General features: G+C 44.0%; 1 protein-coding gene across 2 annotated transcripts in view; it reads right to left on the bottom strand.

The window, feature by feature from the left end:
- Positions 1-1413: 1413 nt before the first annotated feature.
- The window catches only part of LOC6526645 (AF4/FMR2 family member lilli), a 60585-nt gene continuing 42183 nt past the window's right edge, over positions 1414-19815 (bottom strand). Inside the window, exons 1-10 of one of the 2 annotated variants that reach the window (XM_002087717.4) lie at positions 8623-9345; positions 6879-7608; positions 6401-6810; positions 6277-6333; positions 3309-6221; positions 3045-3236; positions 2871-2957; positions 2624-2789; positions 2400-2550; positions 1414-2329 (exon numbers count right to left, since the gene is read on the bottom strand). In XM_002087717.4, the coding sequence (XP_002087753.1) occupies positions 2193-2329; positions 2400-2550; positions 2624-2789; positions 2871-2957; positions 3045-3236; positions 3309-6221; positions 6277-6333; positions 6401-6810; positions 6879-7608; positions 8623-8795 (5016 nt within the window). In that variant the 5' untranslated portion in view covers positions 8796-9345 and the 3' untranslated portion in view covers positions 1414-2192. Of the gene's footprint in view, positions 2330-2399; positions 2551-2623; positions 2790-2870; positions 2958-3044; positions 3237-3308; positions 6222-6276; positions 6334-6400; positions 6811-6878; positions 7609-8622; positions 9346-19815 lie in introns of those variants that run through there. The other variant, XM_015197952.3, reaches the window with a different exon arrangement.

Below are 19815 nucleotides of genomic sequence, written 5' to 3'. Positions count from 1 at the left end.
CGAAAGGCAGTTATGTAAATGTTACAATTTTTGATGTTTTATTCGTTTGATTTATCAACTACTGTTACGGTAATTGCATATTAAATTGGTTGTTGTTCTGTTGTTGCTTAAACATTAATAAGTGTACTTGGTTTTAGCTGCGGCTGAATTTAATTATATTTGTACAAAATATATATTTACTTTTAGCTTTGTCAATAATGAACAACATGTTTTGCATTCATTTTGGTTTTTACTCGCTTTCCACCTTCCAAAGTCCAGCTTAAAACTTAATTCTGTTGGTTTTGCTGTTCGATCTGTCGGTTCGGTTCTGTTATGTTTTGTTTTCTTTTGTTTTGTTTTGTTTCGTTTCACTACAATAACGCTTAACAAAATAGAATTATTAACTATTACTAGGCGCGTTTCGTTTGTTTTTGTTGTTGTGGTTGCTGTTGTTGTTCTTGTCGGTTGCTTATTGCTGCACGTTAATCTTGTCACTTCGAAAAAATTTAACTATAATTTCTACGTTGTTTAGTTTAATTCATCGTGTATATATATAAAAATATATATATTATATATCTTTATATATACCAATATATAGTTATTTATAGTTAGGCATATAATTATGCTTAATTTTATTATATGCATGTGTGTTGTCCGTGTGTCATCCCGCCTACGTAATTGTATTATTTACAGCGTTTTAATAATTAACAATACATATGTATGTGTACCAATTTATAATAATTACACTTAGTTGCGTTGCACAATAAAGTTGCGCATATTCTCGGTAACTTAAAATTTGTCTACAATTTAAATGTTGGTTTTCGGTTTCATTTGTCGAATGCGAGCGAATGCCTTGTTTCCCCAGAACCATTACTAATAATAATTTAATATTCTTTCATACTTTGTGTTGCTTTCCGTTTTGTTTTTCGTTACATTTTTGCTTTGATTTTCGTAGTTTCGATTTCGTACATGCCAAAATAAAAGTCAACAAGAAAATGCTGCCCGCTCAACTCGGCCCCTACTCGTATATTCCAGAATCCTATCCAATCCATCAAATCCCCACTTTACTCCACTCCACTTCACTGCACTCCAAATTCTGCTGATTGAAGTCGGCTTAAAGTAGTTTACATCGTTCACTTTTTGGCATTTAAAAATATATTTCTTGTATATTGGCGGCTATATGTACAGCTTACATAACTATTTCGAGGGCAAGTCTATTTCGATTGATTTTTAACTCGTTTAAGTCTACTAATGCACTATTAGTTGTTGCGTCTGTGTGAGAGTTTTGAGGCACCCATTATGAATTATGTCGATTATGTTGGGGATAGACTGTGGATAAGGATGGATGGATGTATGGATGGGGTGAACGAAATAAAACCAAAAGAAGAATACATTTGCGTATATATATTTGAAATATATATTAATATAAATATATATTGTTTTCATTCATGTATTTTGTTCTAAAAACGTGTTGTGATTGCTTTTAAAAAATTAATTTAAAATTAATAAAATAGTTGCATTAAACATAATTCATATTGAAATATTATAAAGAATTTATAACTATAACTTTTCTTTATATAGGCCATAATATATATATTAATATTTGCTAACATTTCTCTTTACCAAGGCTGCAAAGCAAAATTAACTAAAACTTAAACAATTTAAAAAGCCGTTCTTCCTCCTTACTGTACGCATACGAAAACAAAATTCAACTAAAGTGTTTGTGTTTTTGGGGAACAGGAAATGGGGGGCTGTGGTTGGGTTTGTTTTTGTTTTTGAGCTTACAGACTAGACGTATAGCTAATATAACTTTTAATGTGTGTTTGTTTTTCTTTGTGGTAATATCAATTAAAACTAGGCATAAATATAAAGCTTAACATGCTTAAAACAATCGAAAATTGAGCATAAGGAAATAAGTAAATGGTGTGCATATACAAATTACATACATATATAAATTATAAAGTAATAACAAATCAATTTTTGTGTTGCTTTTGTTGTGTTTATCTTCGTTCTGTTGGAAGGTTGTTGGTTTCGATTTCTTTTCATTCGTTACTCCTCTTCTTGACTAACTAAATTAGTAGCTTGTAGTACATAATAGTTGCTAATTTGGCCTGACTTTCATTTAGACACGTTTGGTGGTGCTTCCGTCTCCGCCTCCGACTCTGCCTCCGCCAACGCTTCCGTTGCGTTTGCGGTTGATATTGCCGCTGCCGCTACTGCGACTGATGCGTCGGATGCGACACGGCATCCCTGAGCGTCTTGAGACCCGCCTGCACGTACCGGAACACCTCATGCATGGTGCTGTGCAGCGTTAGCGGGCCGTTTTCGTGATCCAGTTCTCGGATGAAATCTAAACGTTTGGAATAATGATAGGAAATCAGTAATGAATGCCTGTGTATCAGATGGGCGCATAAACTCACCTATATGATTGCCTGTGCGCACCAATCGATCAGCTTGATCCCACAACTCGTGAGCACTATTTAGATAGCTCAGAAACTCATTCTGCTTGCACAGCATATTGTGTATATCTGGAGACACTATTCTGCCTGGCGGCGTATTCGAACCGGAGCCCTGAAACAGACAAATATCACAATGAATAAATGCAATCCACAATCCACACATCATTAGCTGCCAAGAGACTTACCTGCGAGCCCACGGAGTTCGATGGTGATATGGAGGACGGCGTGTTGCCGTTGGCAATGTCCCCCCTGCCAACGCGAAAGAAATCTGTGAGACCGTTGATGATGGCCCGACAATCCTTCCTTCTTAGCTTATAAAGCTTTAATGATATCAACGACTGGCAGCGCAAACTGTTTGACAAGTTGTGAGAAAAGAAATGTCTCATTAGCAAGTGTACATCGACTTGAGTTATACTAATTGTGATGACCCACCTGAGAATGGCCACTTTGTTGTGCGTTTCGTGCTGAATGTTGGTCGTTGACTGCTGCTGGTAGGGACGAAACTTTGTGGAGATAAACCTGCAAGTTGATGGAATGAGATTGCTGAGTGCTGCTCTGATCACTCCCGTAATCGTGGGCGCACATTCGTTGGCACACTTTACTCACTTAATTAGCGACAGGGTATCCTTGTACATGGTGTTAGTGGCCTGCTCGGAGCTGCAGCGCTCCATGGCATCGGCGGTCAACAGGAAGTAGACAACGGCCTCCAGGTACAACGTCACCTGGTTGAAGGAGTCGCGCTCCAAATCGGCGGCATGCTTCCTGTTGATGGCCTCCTGCAGGAACTGATTGTTTTTTCTAGATGATGAAACAAAGTACATACATTAGATCTGCAAATAAGATAGATCAATGGACTCGACTGATAATCACCTGAGATCGTCGCTGGGGTGCTCCACATCGCGATCGAAATAGGAGCGGTAAATGAGCCTTGTGGCCGGCACCGGAGGAGCTGTTGCAGTGGTTGTCGTTGCCGAAGGCGGAGTAGTTTGCACTGCTTCATTGCAGGTGGCAGGCGCAACGGTGACCGTTGGTGGAGGCGGTAGCGGTGACATGACCAGCAGCTTTTTGGTGGGACTGCCATTTGCAGCGGACACATCGCCAATAACGGCGGCCGCGTCTTCGTGAAGCAACTGCAGCTTGTCGTAGGACAATCGATCATGGTTGGGCATCCGCTCGTGGTTGTTAGAGGGCAGTAGCACGGGCACCGGCAGCAGTTCCTTGCCGATCTGTAGCTGGTCGGCCTTCTCCTTTTTCCGCTTCTTTTCCTTGTACGGACTGGAGCTGGAACTGGAGCTGCGCTTTCGCCGGCGCCCAGGTGGTTGCTCCCGCTCACGATCTCGTTCACGTTCTCGTTCCCGCTCCCGTTCGCGCTCCCTGTCCCTGTCCCGTTCCTGTTTCAGCTGGAACTCCTGCTTGACGTTGCCGGGCTTGAATTTGGCCTCGTAGCCGGCGTCTAGCTCGGGCTCCGGTTTCACCGGATGCTCGTGCTTCACCTTCGCTGCGGGGTTTGTGTCGCCGGCATAGCCATTGGGCACATGAACCGCATTCGTCGCCTGATCCTTGGGCGTCAGATGGCCATTTTGCTGGGCGGGGGTTAGTTTCTTGAGGCGCATAATGCGCTCTCGCGAAAGCTTGCTCAAATCGATCTTGCATATTAGGGAGGTTAGATGTGGCGTGGTTGTCCTCGCTGGCGATGCCAGTCCGGCTCCCAACTGCTGTTGCTGGGTGGGCGTCATCCGGGGCTTCGCCATTATGGCGGCAGGGGCTGCAGGTGGTGCATGTGGAGGTGGTGGCTGTGCCGCCGCATCCAACTTGCCCTGTTGTTGCTCCTCCTGCAGGTCCACAATTACGACCTGGCCCTGTTTCTTGGCGCCGCCCTCCTTTGGATTAAAAATCCTCGTCAGCGTACTAATCTTATTCTTGTCACTCTTGGGCTTCCTTTCGCGCTCCTTCTCACGCCGCCCCTCATCCTCCTCGCCGCTGCTGCTGCTGCACACAGCAGTACAGCCTCCACTCGAAGAAGAGCACTCAGAACTGCTCAGGTGCTGACTATGCTGACTGATCGGGAGCTGCTTGTAGGGTGGCAACTGCTGAGCTAGCGCCTGCCCACTTCCAACCTGTGATCTGCTGGTCTGATCTTCTGGCTCACTGCCACTACTGCTTGCTGAACTGCTCCCGCTGCCCAGCAGCGCCTTCTTCTGCACCGCACCAGTCTTGTTCAGCTTGACTATTCGGCAGTTGGTGTTCTGGGTTTCCGTGTCGTCGCTGCTGCTCGAAGAGCTGCTCGACTTCGAACTGGATTCGGCGCTTGAAGAGCTGTCCTCGTCGGAGCTGCTACTGCCGGCAGTGACACTAGTCGGTTTCAGGGGAGCGGCGACCAGCACGGGCGTGGCCACCTTCTTGGTGGGCGTGTTGCCGTTGGAGCTGCTCTGGCTGGAATGTTCGCGTTTCCTCGCCCTGCTCATGGCCAGCGGTGTCTTGGCGAGTGGCTTTTTGGCAGCGGTCAACGTGGGACCCTTGGTTTGGGAGCTGCTGCCAGCGGATGCACTACTAAGGTTACCACTGCCGCCGCTCTGCTGCTGCTTCCTGGGTCGTCCGCGTCCCTTTTTCACCGTATCCGTAGCTGGCTGCGCTTGAACTGAAACAGCTGAGTGATCCAGACCTGGATGCTTGGGCGGCGGCTCATCGTCGTCGCTTGAGTCCAGAATGGGGGCACTTGTAACCGCCTTTTTCTTTCGCGGCTTCTTTTGTCGCTGTTTTGGCGACGTGGGCAGCGGAAGAATTGGCGTCAGCGTGACGCTGTTGCTCGGCGGCGCCTTTTGTGACTGCGTCGGTGGCACTCGCACAACGGTAGTGATATCAGCCGGAACGCCGGGTAGCTGAAAGGTTTCTCCGGGTCCCGGCATGGGCACCACCTCGCCGCCAACCGCACTGTCCGAGCTGCTGCTGCTGCTCGATGAGCTGCCACTGGCACTGGTCCCGGAGTCCGAGAGTCGGGCTGAGAGCAGTGCCTCCGCCGACTCACGTTTGATTTGAGTTTTTGGTATCGCTCCAAGCGCCATCTCCGATACAGCGTCAATGGCCTCCTTTTTCACCGCCACCGGTGTGACACTCAGTCCGCCACCATAGCGCATTTGTTGCTCCTCGTCGTCATCCTCCTCCTCACCCTCCTCCATGGCCATGTGATCGTCGTGGATCTTCTCGTTCTTCACAATGGCCGTAGTCACATCAATAGACTCGGGTATGATCTGGGCTCCGCCTGGTAGTATGCCCGGCACCTTCATGCTTACATTGCCAGGCGAGACGCTTTCGGAATTTGTCTGATTTGCTGGCTTGTGGAAAAACCTACTCAGATTCCACTTGTTGCTTTCCGTCGGCGAGGGCGTCTTGTTCGATGAGCTGCCCCCACTGCTTAACGTGCCGCCGGATACACTTCCTGCGCCCATGACTGCGCTGGAGTTTACACCGGCTGGTCCCACACTACCTCCGCTACCGAATCCACTTGAGCTGAGGAGTCCAGTTATTGTATTGCTGCCACGGGCAATGATCTCGTGCCTAAACTTCTTATTCTGTGCCCCGTTGGACGTCAGTGGTTGGGGTCGATGCTGTTGCTGTTGCTGGAGGACTTGCTGCTGCTGCATGGACGCCTGTTGCTGCTGCTGCAGTTGGTGATGGTGCTGCTGGTGGTTTGGATGGTGCTGCAAATCGTTCTTGCTGCTCGACTCACTGCCCGACTCACTGGAATCGGACTCGGAGCTATTGCTGCTGTTGCCAGCCGATCGTCTAGAGGAAAAACAATTATTTAGTTTAGTTTATAGAGCACAGCAACACGGCTTACCCCTCCTTCTTGCGCTGCTCATCCTCCGACTCGGACAGCTCCAGATCGTTCTCCAGGCTAAAAAAAAAAACATTGCATGAACAATTAGAATGGCCAAGAGTGAACATTGTGTAGGTATACGAACCATGAGTCTTGCTTTTCCAGCGAGTGATTCTTTTCCGTTTTCAGCGGCTTGGTCGGTCCCGGCGACGTGACTCCGGATGCTGCTTTGGGCGGAGTGGGAGGCAGTTGGTGCAGGGGTGCCAGAGGCTCTCCCGCTAGTATCGTCCCACTTGTTGCTGCGCCCAGAGGCAGTTGGCTGGCCTGCGGCGGTGTTGTCACCAGCGGGGCGATGGGCGTGAAAAGTGGCGTCATCAGCGAAGAGGGTTCAGCGGAGGGTGGCGAGCTGGGTATGTCCATGGCATACTTTTGCTTGTTGGGCGCCAGCAGGTTGTAGTTTTCGCGCGTTGGTGCATGTGGGGTGGCCGCTATCGAAGTGAGAGGCTGCACACTGAAGATATTTGCTATATCGCTGATAATTTTGTTGACATCCTTCTGCAAAGTTTCAAGAAAGGGCGGTTCAGAAAAGGTCAAAAGGTAAGGTAAAAAAATGCAATGATTACCTCCGGTGGTGGCGGTTGTTGACCCACTCCAGGTCGCTTACTGGCCGCTGGTGGCACAAAGCGTCCACCGCCGGTGCCATTGTGCAACGCCGGAGCTGGCGGACCAAGAAAGGACTTCTCCCGGCCATTCGGCATCTGGGTGGACAGTGGTGGCCCCAGCGGCGTGTTGGCCGGGACTCCGCCGCTGCTGGCATTGTTTGTGGCGCTGGACGAGTTGCTGTTGCTGGAACTGGATCTGGGCGGGCCGCGGGGCGGGGCCATGCCACTACTCGACGGAATGTCGTTCTTCATCGGCTGGCCAGGATAGCCGCCGCGACCGTTGTACGGCGGCTTATTATCCGCCTGCTTCACATACGTTGGCGGTCGCTGCTGTTGCTGGTAGTGTTGTTGCTGGCCGGGCAGCGCAGTCGTTGCGGATGCGGAAGTGGGTCCTGCTGCTGAGGAGGCGGAGGAGGGTGAATGCCCCAGGGACTTGGCTTGCGGCGGCAGGTTGGGCTGCAGGCGCGGATTGCCGGCGCCGGGCGCACTGCGACTGATCCCCACAGTCTGATTGTTAATGTACACCCGCGCCTCAAAGAACTCGCCCAGGGCGGCGGTGATCTCCGCATCTCCCTCGGTCAGCCGCCGCGGCTCCCCGAATAGACTAGTCTCTCGATCGTCAATCTGTATACCCTGTTGCCGCTCGATTTTCTCACGCTCACGTCTTTTTCGCCGCTCGTACTCCTCCATGCTGCAAAAAGGACGAAGGATATATAGTAAAATGCTTTAACTTTAACATTGACCAATGGTCTTTAATGTTGGTTTATACACTTTGTACTGGTTTAAGCCATTATTATTCGGGTGGCAGAAACAGAAGCAACATAAATTAGAACAGCAAACAAACATCACAGGTAGTACAACGACAACAAACAGCTGGCATTTTCCAATTTTTCGTCCAGGACAAACACTTTGTCATGCATTGCGTGCTTTAGATTCGTTGTCTAAACGAGCAAAAGCATAACTCGCTTTTATCTACAAACATATTTGTTAGTATATTTTCTAAGTTTATTTTCTCCCTATGCTGTAGAACGATGAGAATGGTAATACCTTCAAAAGAGAAAGTAGATTATCATATTGTTGGACGCTTTGACACAGGATCTTTAAATTTTTAACACTCGACAAATTAGATTCCCAATTAAGCGATTTGTTTTTTCGTTTAGTGATAATTTAAATATTTATCTTTGTTAGAATGTATTTGAAAAGTAATCATGAGTTTAAAATAGTTTTAATAGAATCAATCCCGCTCTACAGACATGTCATACCAACACTATATAATACATAACGTCTTTCTATTTCTTCTTTGCAGTGGCTCACACGTTGTCGCCCCTTTCTTAAATGGTGTTCTTTTGTCAATATTTGATCCAACCTTGTGGACATGGGTGTTGTTAGGTGCCAACAGTTTGACAAGCATGCGATAGGTGTCAACGGTTAGACATGCACACACGCAAGCACAGTTTGATGACCATGAAGAGGCTTGTTGTGTTTGCCCCTTTTTGCGGGGAAAGGGGGGGCGTCAAAATCGTGCAAATGTTTGCATTTGATTTTGCCCGGTTTTTAAGGTTTAGTAGTGGTAGTAGTGCAGACATGCTTGAGAACGCAACAAATATATGGTAAAGGAATGTACACATATGAGGAGCGACAAAGAGAGAGAGACAGACGGAGACAAACACAGACAGAGATAGAGTGCAGTGACTCTAAAACTTACTTATAATTTTGGCTATACAAATTGTTATTGTATTGCTGTAGTTGATCTAGTTGTTGCTGTTGCTGTTGTTGGGGCTGTTGTTGGTGAAGGAGAAGAATGCTGTTGTTGTTGTTGATGCTGCTGGTGTGGTGTTGCTGTTGTTGCTGCAGTTGTTGTTGCTGCTGCTGTGCCATAACGCGCGCTTAGTACAAATAAAATAATTAAATTATCCTCAGCTGAGAGAGCACACACAGACAGTCAGACAGACACACGCACACAGCCTAAGGGATGGGGCAGAGGAAGGGAGGGGAGGGATAGACTGGAAGAGGATGGGGAGCTGTGCAACTAGGCTTCTCCTCTCTCTCCCACTCGCTTTTATAACTATCTCGCTCGATTGCTCGCTTATGTTATCGTTGTAATTTTGCGACGTTGGAACGTCGCTTTGTTGTGGTTGTTGTTATTGTGGCTGTTGTAATCGCAATTGCACTTGTTATTGTTGTTGTTGCTTCTCTTGCTGTGCTTTTGTTTTTGCGCTTGCAACATTTTGGAATTCTGCAGTTTGACAAGCACTGTCGAAGTTGCCTTTCTGTTTGTTTGTTTTCCTGTTTTTCCTATACGCAGACTTTTCTCGTAAATGCGGAATTTGATTTGTTTGTTGGGGCTTTTGATCGTATCTTCTATAGTCTTTTATTGCTTGAGTACGTTGCTAAAGAGTGTGTTTGTGTGTGTGAGTAGAAAAAAATAAAGTTGCAGTACCTGAAAGAAAGCAGAAAGCGAAAATACAAAATTAGTTGCCTACTTCTCAGAGCACTTATGTTTAAAATAAAGAATGTGAGCACTGAACTTCCCATACCCTGTAACAATAAAATGTATATATTATAATATATATTGACAATCCTTGCAAGTATAGATTGGTGGTAACTTTTTCATTGCAAGTATTTTATGGTTGTGATTTATGTGGAATCTTTCTTTCCCCGCAAAGACACCTACACACGTGCATTGGGGTGGACCTTAATAGGGCGTAAGCTCTAATTGATAATAAATATATTTGTATAGAAGATAACGTCATTTAAATAAAACTTCTATGTGATTTACTACTAGTGGACTTTTTTAAGGGACTCCTGAATATAAACAGGTTCACCCCGACACCCACATATAAGTACGTGTATCTAGCAGCAGTGAATGTCACTCGCCTTCTCATTATGCAAACGGAAACCCAAACCCTCAAACCGCCCACATATGGTTGCGAGGATTATGGACGAGCCGCGTCACTTGCCGTGTCCTCAGTACTCGGTGCTCACTGCTCACTGCTCGGTACTCAGACCCCTCAGTTGTCGTCGTCATTTGGAGAACTTGCCACAAGAACTGGAAGCCGAGATCTGAGGTACCGAGGAGCTGCGGCATCTGCATCGCTTGGCTTGGAGTGCAGCGCTTAGATTCACTCGAGCCGAGAATGGCAGAGGACAACGATGTCCTTTTGGGCGTATTCTCATGGAAAATTTGCAACTTGAACCGCACAGGACTAGGTGGCTTCAGTCGGAAAAATATGCTTCTTGAATTTGAATTTCACAAAATGGTTTCTTGAAACTGTTATGTTGTGGTAAAGACCCCTTTTTGCATTCTTTAATAACTTATGTCAATTCAGCGCAGAGTTTAAAATTATTATTATTATGCCCGTGAAATTGCTTAACAGCTTTCAGTAAATTGGACATATTTTTTATGCATTTCTATTTACGGCCCTTGCCCATTCGAGTAAGTTTTCTTTTTTGTGGGACAAAGTGTACTTTTTATTTATGAATGAAAAACGTGTCAGTTAAATTAATTTTCTGGTCAGAAGAGACAGACGCTCCACGCTGACCCTTTTTCCCTTTTTCTCGGTCGGAAAAAGGGGACAGAATGTGAGCAGTCACAAATCTGCTGGCTTTTGGGCATTCGGTTTTTTGTGTTCTTGCTGCTACAATTTATTTGTCTTATAAATTTTGTTAACATCTCAACTGAAGGAGTGGCGCAGCAGCCAGAGAGACAAACATTTAATTATTTTATTTCGGAGGAACTTTTCCTGCCCCCCACTAACAGTGCTTGCAAATAGTTTATGCACGTCACCGAAAATAAATGGAAGGCGACGAGTCGAGTCGGCCAGAGGAAAAGCTTGACAAACTTTCTGGGCCGCCTTTTTGGATTCTGGATTCTGGCTATTGCTTAATTTATATGTATGGCCGTGTATATGTATATACAGAGCCATCAGCCCAGTTTTGGGCCAAAACCACTGGAACTCAGCCGCCGAAGCACCCGGAAAACCATCCAAACCCAATCCCAATCCTGTGCGGCTGCTTTAATGTGCGTCCATTTAATCTAAAGCTACTATAATTTGTCCTTTTCTGTGTGTGTTTTTGTTTGTGCGATTCGGCTTTTTGTGTTTGGTTTATTTGCATTTTGACTTTTGCTCTAGCCTGGGGATTGCCATTCCATTGGTGGTGGCATTTATAAATAATTTTCACAGACTATTCAAATAGCACGCACGACTTGGTAATCTGATTGCGTATATACACGTGTGTTTGACTATGGTTACCTCTGTTATCGGGATATTAAATTTAGATCAACTCGGAACAAATTCTTTAACGCTTAAAACTTTCAATTCCTTTCGAGTCGCTGACTTCGACTTCCAATGATTTTTCTATTCAGTTGTCTGTATGATGAAACACGGAGGAAAATTGGACTATGGAATCTTAAAAGTGTTTCCAAAATGTTTGGCAGATTCACTTATAGGTAATCAACAAGAACGTCGTTGAGCAAGGATTTTGGTTAAATAAATAATACACAAAAATATAGAGTAATATTCCCCATATTCGATATAGTTTTTCGCTGAGTGCAGACTCCAGCAAAGGCAAGTTCACACAGGAAAGCACCTCTGACGCTTCTGCTGGGGCATATGTTATGAATTTTATGCAAATATGTTTGGGGAGAGAGTCCCCAACTCCTCGATGGCACTTCCAATTTCCCCAGAAAAGTTTAGCACAATTCGCGACGTTATAAATTCTTATTTGTTTGCCGTTTTCCAGTGGGTTCGCTGCTCTATTAACATTTAAATCGCTTTCGGGGGTGTTGCCAAAATAACACAAACAAAATACGTCTGGGTCGTATTCCAATGTGTTGTAAGAAAAAGTTCAAGTAACAAGCTAAGTTACTTTTAAGTCGAAAAAATCGAAAAAAATGTCATTTGAAAAATGCTGTTTGCTAAATGCTTTCATTGTGTTGCATTGTTTTATTTACTTCCTACTTCATTCAGTTACCATATCTACAACATTCCTCCAAGATGTTCCACATTTATAGACTGCAAAGAAAAGCAAAAGTGTGCAATGGACAAGAATAGTTTTCGTTTGGGTTTCGTTTTGATGAGCCCTAATGGCAATCAGGTTCACTTCATTCACGGCTGCTGCAGCCAGCTCCTCGTGAATCATTTAACAGCATGCACAAACATTAAATTACGCATGGAATTCCTTTTTGCCAAGAGAACCCCCAGAAACCAAGGCCCAGAGCACCACGACACAGGCAATGGAACGAACACACAAGACACAGGCTCTTGGCATAGAAAATTCAATTCAATTCAGGGGGCAGTGGCAGCGGCAGTTGTAGCGGCAGGACGACAGGCGCAGGATAAAAGCGGGCAGGACGCAGGATGGGCTGAATGAAGACCAAGTCAGCAACGAACGAACACATGCGACTAATTTCATATTCATATGCATATTTAGACTAACTACCAGCCGGCAATACAGGGGCGGCGAGAGCACAAGATGATGACGCCGGTATAAAGTCGTGGTGGTGGCCAGGTCGGGACCGGGCAAGGATATGGGCAAGGATACGGGCAAGGATAGGGGCAAGGGTAGCGGTAAGGAGGGCAAAAGGCAGTCACTGCACACATCGGCACGCCTAATTTATAACACAAAAGTCTACTTAACTCCCCTATGGAAACTACAAGCAGAGACGCCGCGCTAAGCCGCCAACTGGAGAGGTGAAAAAGGAATAAGAAAGCCATCTATTTAGAGCAGCCATGTTGGTCGAAGCACGGAGTACCTTCATAAAGTGTGCTTACTTTAATATCAAACATTACATCTTTGATATTGAGCTAGTTAAAGTGCAGAAGAATTCGCGTTTTAGCGTTTAATGAGGGGTATTTCCATTAAAATTAAGATTTTCTTACGAAAATGTCCAACCGAATTAGAATACCTTTGACAAGGGTATTCCACAGCGAGGAGGAAGTAGATTGTGTGAGACGGGGGTATGAATTATCCCCATTTTGTTGGGCAGTGCATAAACAAAGCCAGGTCCTCTCTGCTGGGAGTGTGGAGTGTGGGGGGCGGGGTGTGTGTGCTGGACAGGATTTATTATCAAATGGGCGCCATAGACTAACGATCATAGCCACAGTCGCTCCACCTCGCCGTGTGTCCTGCTGCCACCCCATTTTCCACCATTTCCCGCCATTTCCCACAACAAACATCCTTTTGGATGGCAGCGCGCACAGTACTTTCGTCTGTCTGTACAAGCAGAGTCAACAAATTTTATGGTAGTCATTAAACTTTCTTTCAGCAAAGCGCCTCAAACTCCAATTCAAACTCGACTCCACTCGGCTTAGGTGGGTTAATTTATATCTTTAAGGTCCTCCACCTGCTGAGCACAAAGCAGCAGATAGCTTGTGTGTCTGTGTTCTGTGTCCTGTGGCTGCAAATTTATTTAATTAATTTGAGCAGTTTAGCTTTCGGTCGAGTGCAAAATCAATCTGTTACTTGCAAATTGTAATGCCTTAAGTATTGACAAAGTTAAAAACAACCTTTCTAAACGAATTAAGTGCGCATAGACGTTCTATAGAATGCATTTGCTTATATCATAAACAAGTTTCTATCGCCTAGTTGACGCTTTAACCTGCTGTTAACAATTGGCGTTTGGCAAAATTGTGCATATTATTTTACAAACAACGCATTGCACACTGGCCAATTGTCATTCAATTAGCCCTGATTGAGCTGACTTGAATTGCCTACTTTTTTGGGTCGCCAGCAGTTTCCAATCAATTTGATATGAGCACGCATTCGACTGGTGAATGGGCTGCTTGGTCTGCCTTCATTCCTGTCAACTTGCATCAGTTTTCATGGCTATATGTATATACATAGAGTGGGGGCTATTATCTGCACATGCAGCGATTATCTGTGCTCTGTGCTCTGTCCGGACACCTTGACTTGTCCGTCGTTCTAGCCAGCTTTGAAACACAAACAGCCAGCCTCCTGCCCGGCAGGCTGGCTTCATATTGATGCTGACGCATATTTCCTGCTTCATTAACGGCGACGTTGCCATAAAGTATGCTACCGTACGACGAGGTGGGTCTAAAAAACTGCAATGCGTTCAGCAGCTCCTCCTTCGGCTCCCTCTTTTATCGTTTTTTGTTCCCACCTGGCGTTGGCTTTTAACGAGACGTCGTCGTCCTAGTTCGAGCCGCCTTTCCAGCCCTTCTTCGCCCTCCTCGCGTAGCTGGGTCCTGTCAGAGTTTTCCCCATCTTGCTGCCCTACTACGGCATACTTGGTCATTTGGGTTGGTTGCTCCATTTCAGACAATCCCGGTATGCCATGTTTATTAATTCTATTTCCCAGCTAGAATTGGGCATTAAAAGCCTGCTTCCTTTCACATTGACAATTTAGAACTTTGGGAATGTACCTAAATATTTACTTTTAAATACCCACGGTGCAAAAGTTAAATAGTAAATATTTTATTACTCATTTATTGGGTACCTAGTAGTACTTAAGGCTCATTTTCATACTAGCATGTGACCACAAAAGTTATTGTCAGCATATTTTGAGCACCTAATGATGTAAGTGCTTTGAATAAAACAAAGGGTATTTCGCATTTTCCATTTACCTTGAATATTTAATCTACCTTTTTTTCCTTTCACCCAGAAGTTCTATCGCATTTTCCTTCTACCCTTTCACCCTTTCACCCGGGTTTTCCACGGTTTTCCATCGTTTTCCTCACAGCTTGGATTTGCTGTGCTGGCTGTTGCAAGGGTTGTTGTTACGTTCGCTGTCCGACGTTTTGATTTGATTAAAATGATAATAGTTTTCGGGATTTAACTTAAATTGATGTGGGTTATAGAGTCCTGTTGCTGTAGAACTTGCCAGAAAGGATAATGAAAGAACAAGAAACAAAGAGTCTAGAAAACGAAATCATTACCGCCTTTTGTGTCTGCTTAGCAACCTTTTTTGGGGCAAACAAATTTCGGCGCTTAAAGTGAGAGCGTTGAGATTCCACCAAGAAGGATGTGCAACATAAAAATTCCATTAATAAAATGGCATAACATTTGCTGCAATTTCCTTCTGTTCCCCTAATCCTTTGTGCCCGGTGGCAAAGCTCTCCTTTCTCTCTCTGTGGATCTTTTAGCAAAATTGCACTGGTCGTGGCCACTGAATCAAGTGCCTCAAATTGCCAGGCTTTGGAAATGAAGATAACTTTAAACGTGGCAGTGCTATGGCAATGGCCTAGTGGGAGTGGGCGTAGTGTGGGCATCCTGTGGTTAACCGAAGGTATTTCCACACCCACCACCTGGTAGATATAGTGTGTAGTATATTCCAACAGTAATCATGTCGAAGAAGCCAAATTGCAAGCAAATTGCTGATTTTAAATCACCTAATGCATTGCGTAGCAGTTATATCAAAGTTCTAAACAATTCAGTGACAAAAAGCACTATTTTTACGCGTTTAAACGGAAATGTTCGCTAAACTTAAATGTAACTGAGCTGCAAACTGGTCTCTTGTGAAAATATCTGCGGCTCTATAAGTTTCAGGGCAAAGGGAAAATATCAATACATGGTCAGGACGATTTCCAATAAGCCAGCACGTTCATTGGATCACAATAATGCCCATTGAAGCGACGGGCGAGCACAGCTGTGCCGGCTAAAACAAAAACAAATCAGAGAAATTGTTCAAGTGAAATGTACAAAATAATAACAGTTTAAATTGAAATTGCATTGTTGCAAGAAGTACAAAACCGGCGGGGGAAAAACAACAGTAGTCCGTGCAACAAAAACCCTTGGCTCCACTTCTTTTTTGTTTTTTTGTTTTTGTATATTATTTTCAACAAAAGCCAGTGACGAGCGACAAAAGTTTTGTGGTTGGCAACAATTGTTTGTTCCACATTTTTTTTTGTTTCTGTTGCCACTGTTGATTGCCAGTCTACAGTTGGACAGGGACTGCTTAATCATTTAACTGGGGGTTAAAAAGAAAAGCTCCCTCTGTTATCCTGATAAAGAGTGGTTAATCCTTTAACGGAAAACTTTTATTTCATAATTTTCATTCACGTTGATGTAAGTAAATTACCTTTATGTTTTTTCGATTGAAATAAGAATAGTAGACTAGAAAGAATTATAACTGAGACTAGGTTAATTTCAGTTATCAACATCTACTTAACATTAGAATTGACCATCAAGATGCCTTAGTTTGTGCTCTCTATGTATTTCAGTCTGGTGACCGGTTGAGTTACTCTGTTGCCGTGACTACATTTGAAATAAATGTATCTAAAGTTGGTTGGGAGTTTTGCTCTTTTATCTACTGCTCCATCACCATGGCCAAAACACACATGGCCGTAGTGGTGGTGGTGCTGGTGGTGGTTCCTGGCTGGTACTTCCTCTTTAAGTTTGTCTGTGTATAATCTACATTATATCGTCCTCTCTCTATTTCACAAAAGTTTCGCTTTGATAGTTGGGGCAACATTTTTTGGCGCTTTGGGTCTGCCGCCACTGCCACTGCCACTGCCACAGCCGCTGTTTTTGACAACTTACTCGTGCGTCGCGCGACCGTCCACCGAATGTGCCACGCCCCCACTAAACTCGTTGCCACCCGCCGTCCCCTTGCCACCCCCTTTTGAGGCAAGTTCGCTCGTAAGTGTGTATCCGCTACATATATGCCCAAGCAGATAGCTTTGCTTGGCAGCTCTGCGTTTGGCAACACATGTGCGCGAATCCAAATCCGAATTCTCATCCGATTCCCTGTGTCGGTCGGTCCATCTCCTTTTTATATGTCTGCCCCTTTTTACTTTTCGCCCACTTTCTAGCCGTCTCTCTCCTCCTAATGGCCATCTTTTTTGCCCTTTTGGGCCATTAAAGTTGTCGATGTAACTTTAAATTGTTTTTTCGTTGCCCGCTTTTAGGCGCTGCTGAGTGATATAAGCGATTTGCGGTACATGCTCTTTTATGGGTCCATATTCGTGTGGTTAAGAATGGGGTTGTATTCGCTGTGCTTATGGGTTGAATAAAATGGTGTTTTAAGAGGGGAATATAATGAGTTCATTGAGCGGAAATCAATGGCGTTTTGCAATCACTTTCGGCGGTGTTCAAAAACGTTTTATACTCGGTATATTTTATTTAAAATCCTTAGATGTTCAATCTTTCTACGAGTAAATGCACAAATCAAATTAGAATTTCCACACACAACGCAAGCTGCAAGTAGTGCAAATGTTTTACTCCAAAGGCTTAGACTGATAGTATTTGCTCTGCTTTCTGTCCACCTTACGGGCAAATCAATTAACTTAATGAAAACTATTTAGTTATGCACAAGTGCTGCTTCGACTGCATTTGCGTCTCAGTTTGACGAGGCCCAGATAGAAATCAAAATTATAGGCATTGAGAGCAGATTTTTGAGTCCAGTTTACCTGGAGTACTCAATAAATAATGAACCCGAATAATCCCACAAGCGATGCCATTCATATTTAATGCTGTTTTCATTATACGAGTTTCGGGGGTAAATTTGTTTGGCATCCTCAACTTGACCGCAAGTCGCGTACCGCTGCCAAAACGTAACTAATTCATCTTCTGTGTGTGCGAAAGAGAGAGGAGTGTGTGAGAGAGAGAGAGGGCGAGACCGAGATAATTACAAAACTGATGAGGTCCCGCCGTTGTCTTCGCTCTCGTAATAAATTATCGCGCAATTTGTTAAGGGAAAACTATAGGGGCGACGAGTGCGGGAAAAGCCGAGGGTAAACTTTCAACAAGTTGGAAAATGGCAGCCCCAAAACAGCAGAGCGGCAATAACAACGGAAACCATCAGCAAGCGCAAGGCAATAAAAACGTTTTCAGCATTAATCAATTAATTTCAATTAAATTGTGAAAAATCACAACAACGTGAGGAAAAACAAGCGCAACAAACATGTTTATGGTTTCCGTTGTGCAAAGAAAACTCCAAGGGAAATATAAAACAAATGTAAAGGTAAAAGTAAAAGTTATAAATTTAACTATGCAACCTTTGGATTTTAGTACGTGACAAAATTGGAATATATGTAGTTCTCTGCTGCAAGTTTTAAATGGAATTATTATACTAGGTTATTATACTTGGAAATTTGTTTACTTTCCAATTTCAGGGAAAATCAATAAATTTAAAAAACTTTTTATGTAAAAAGTGTATGTATGTAGGACTATTAACTTCAAGCGCTATTAAAATCAACTAGAATTGGTTAATAAGTTAGATATAATGGATGATTCAAAAATTATGGGCATATTATTTATTGAGAAATAGCCAAAATCAACAAAACGATAATAAAACAAAACTGAAAATGATAATTTTCGTGTCCGCAATAAGGAAAACGCCAAGTAAATACAGAGAAAGGCAAAAGCGTAAAAGCAAACTTTTATTTTCTTTTTTTATTTTCGTTTTTGCCTTTACTTTTTCGCGTTTGTATTTTGTGTGTGCTCCGCCAGTTTTCCCTTGTTTATCTGTCGTAATTTATTGTATTTTCTACGCTGCTTTCTGCAACATGTGCGCGCTGCTCCCCCGCATTCTTTATTCTTCTGTTTTGCTTTGGGGCTTTGCGATATCCCCTTCGAGGTGATAAGACTACCGCTCGACCATACAGACAGATAGAGATACGAGCTCTTCTCTTTATCGGCAGAACTATGTACAATTTGCAGGAGATAGCTATTTATAATTGGGCCTATTGTATTGTCTGTTAAATTCGAGTTCACTTAGCTCCCTATTAAAAGTGTCCAGAGTTCAAAATCAGTTTTATCAAAGTGGTAAATTTGCACCAAATCCAAAACACACGCCTTTGTTAACAATACAGCAAAAATTCAGTTAGAATCTCCATAATTTCGGAATTGCGGAATTTCACCAGAGATCAACGGTGCGTATACGTAATGCTGAAATATTTTAATTGCATGCCGCCATGTTATTGAACCCAAAACCGCGTCAGTAACTGGATCCTTTTATTAGCAGCCAGCTAATGCAATCGTAAGCCCATCGACATCGACCTGTTGGCCATATAGCCACCTACATGCATACATATATTTTTGTGTATATATATTGAGCTGGCTGGACTGTGAAAAGGGCGGAGGGTGGATGCGTTAGTGGGTGGTGGGGCGTGCCACGCAGACTGCTGTTAACAAGGTTACATTAAAAACAAACTTATGCGGACGCTTTGGCGCCACCGACACAGGACGTGGATGTGAATGTGGATGTGAGTGGGGCTTTGGGGGGATATGGCCAGCTAACAGGGCGTGTGGGTAATGGGGATTCTTGTGGTCCAGCCATCGCCACCACACGTTTTACTACTGTATGCTTTAGAGCTGACATTAGGAGTTGGCTTTTCATTCGCGTGTGCACACACATTGCAACGAAACACAATTAAGCGAAATACGCAAAGCGAACCAAAACTCCAAAAATGCCAATGAAACTGCCTAAGGGAGTATAGGCACGCAAAAATTTGTTTGGCCCCCCAAAAGGCCAATGAAATAATGCATATAGGCCATTGAACTGACTTCTGCATAGTTTGGTTGGAGTTCCGTAGCCTTGTACTGGCTGGGAATAATAATAATAGATCGTTTGTTCATATTTATTTGCCCAGCTCTTAAAGCTGCCACCACCCACTGAGACTACCCAGTTTTACCAGCAAACATTTATTTCCGGTTGCCTTCATCTGTTCTCTCTGGATTATTGCAATAGCAATCCTTCGCAGTTTCTACAATTTCTTTCTTGCCATTTGTATGAAGATTTGGAATTTACTTTGTGTCGTTATTTTTAATATTTCCGCATAAATTATGCTAAATATTTTTCATTGTATAAAAAGCACTTCGCTTTGAAAAAAATAAAACTGCCATTGCGAAATGCCCGCCATCAATTATGTTTTAGCTACAGCATTGGATTTGGAGAGTTTCGGAAGACTTTGCTTTGATTATCTGAAAATGTAGC

Source organism: Drosophila yakuba, chromosome 2L (assembly GCF_016746365.2).
Source record: "Drosophila yakuba strain Tai18E2 chromosome 2L, Prin_Dyak_Tai18E2_2.1, whole genome shotgun sequence".
Classification (NCBI taxonomy): Eukaryota; Metazoa; Arthropoda; class Insecta; order Diptera; family Drosophilidae; genus Drosophila; species Drosophila yakuba.
This window is presented reverse-complemented; position numbering and strand designations above follow the sequence as displayed.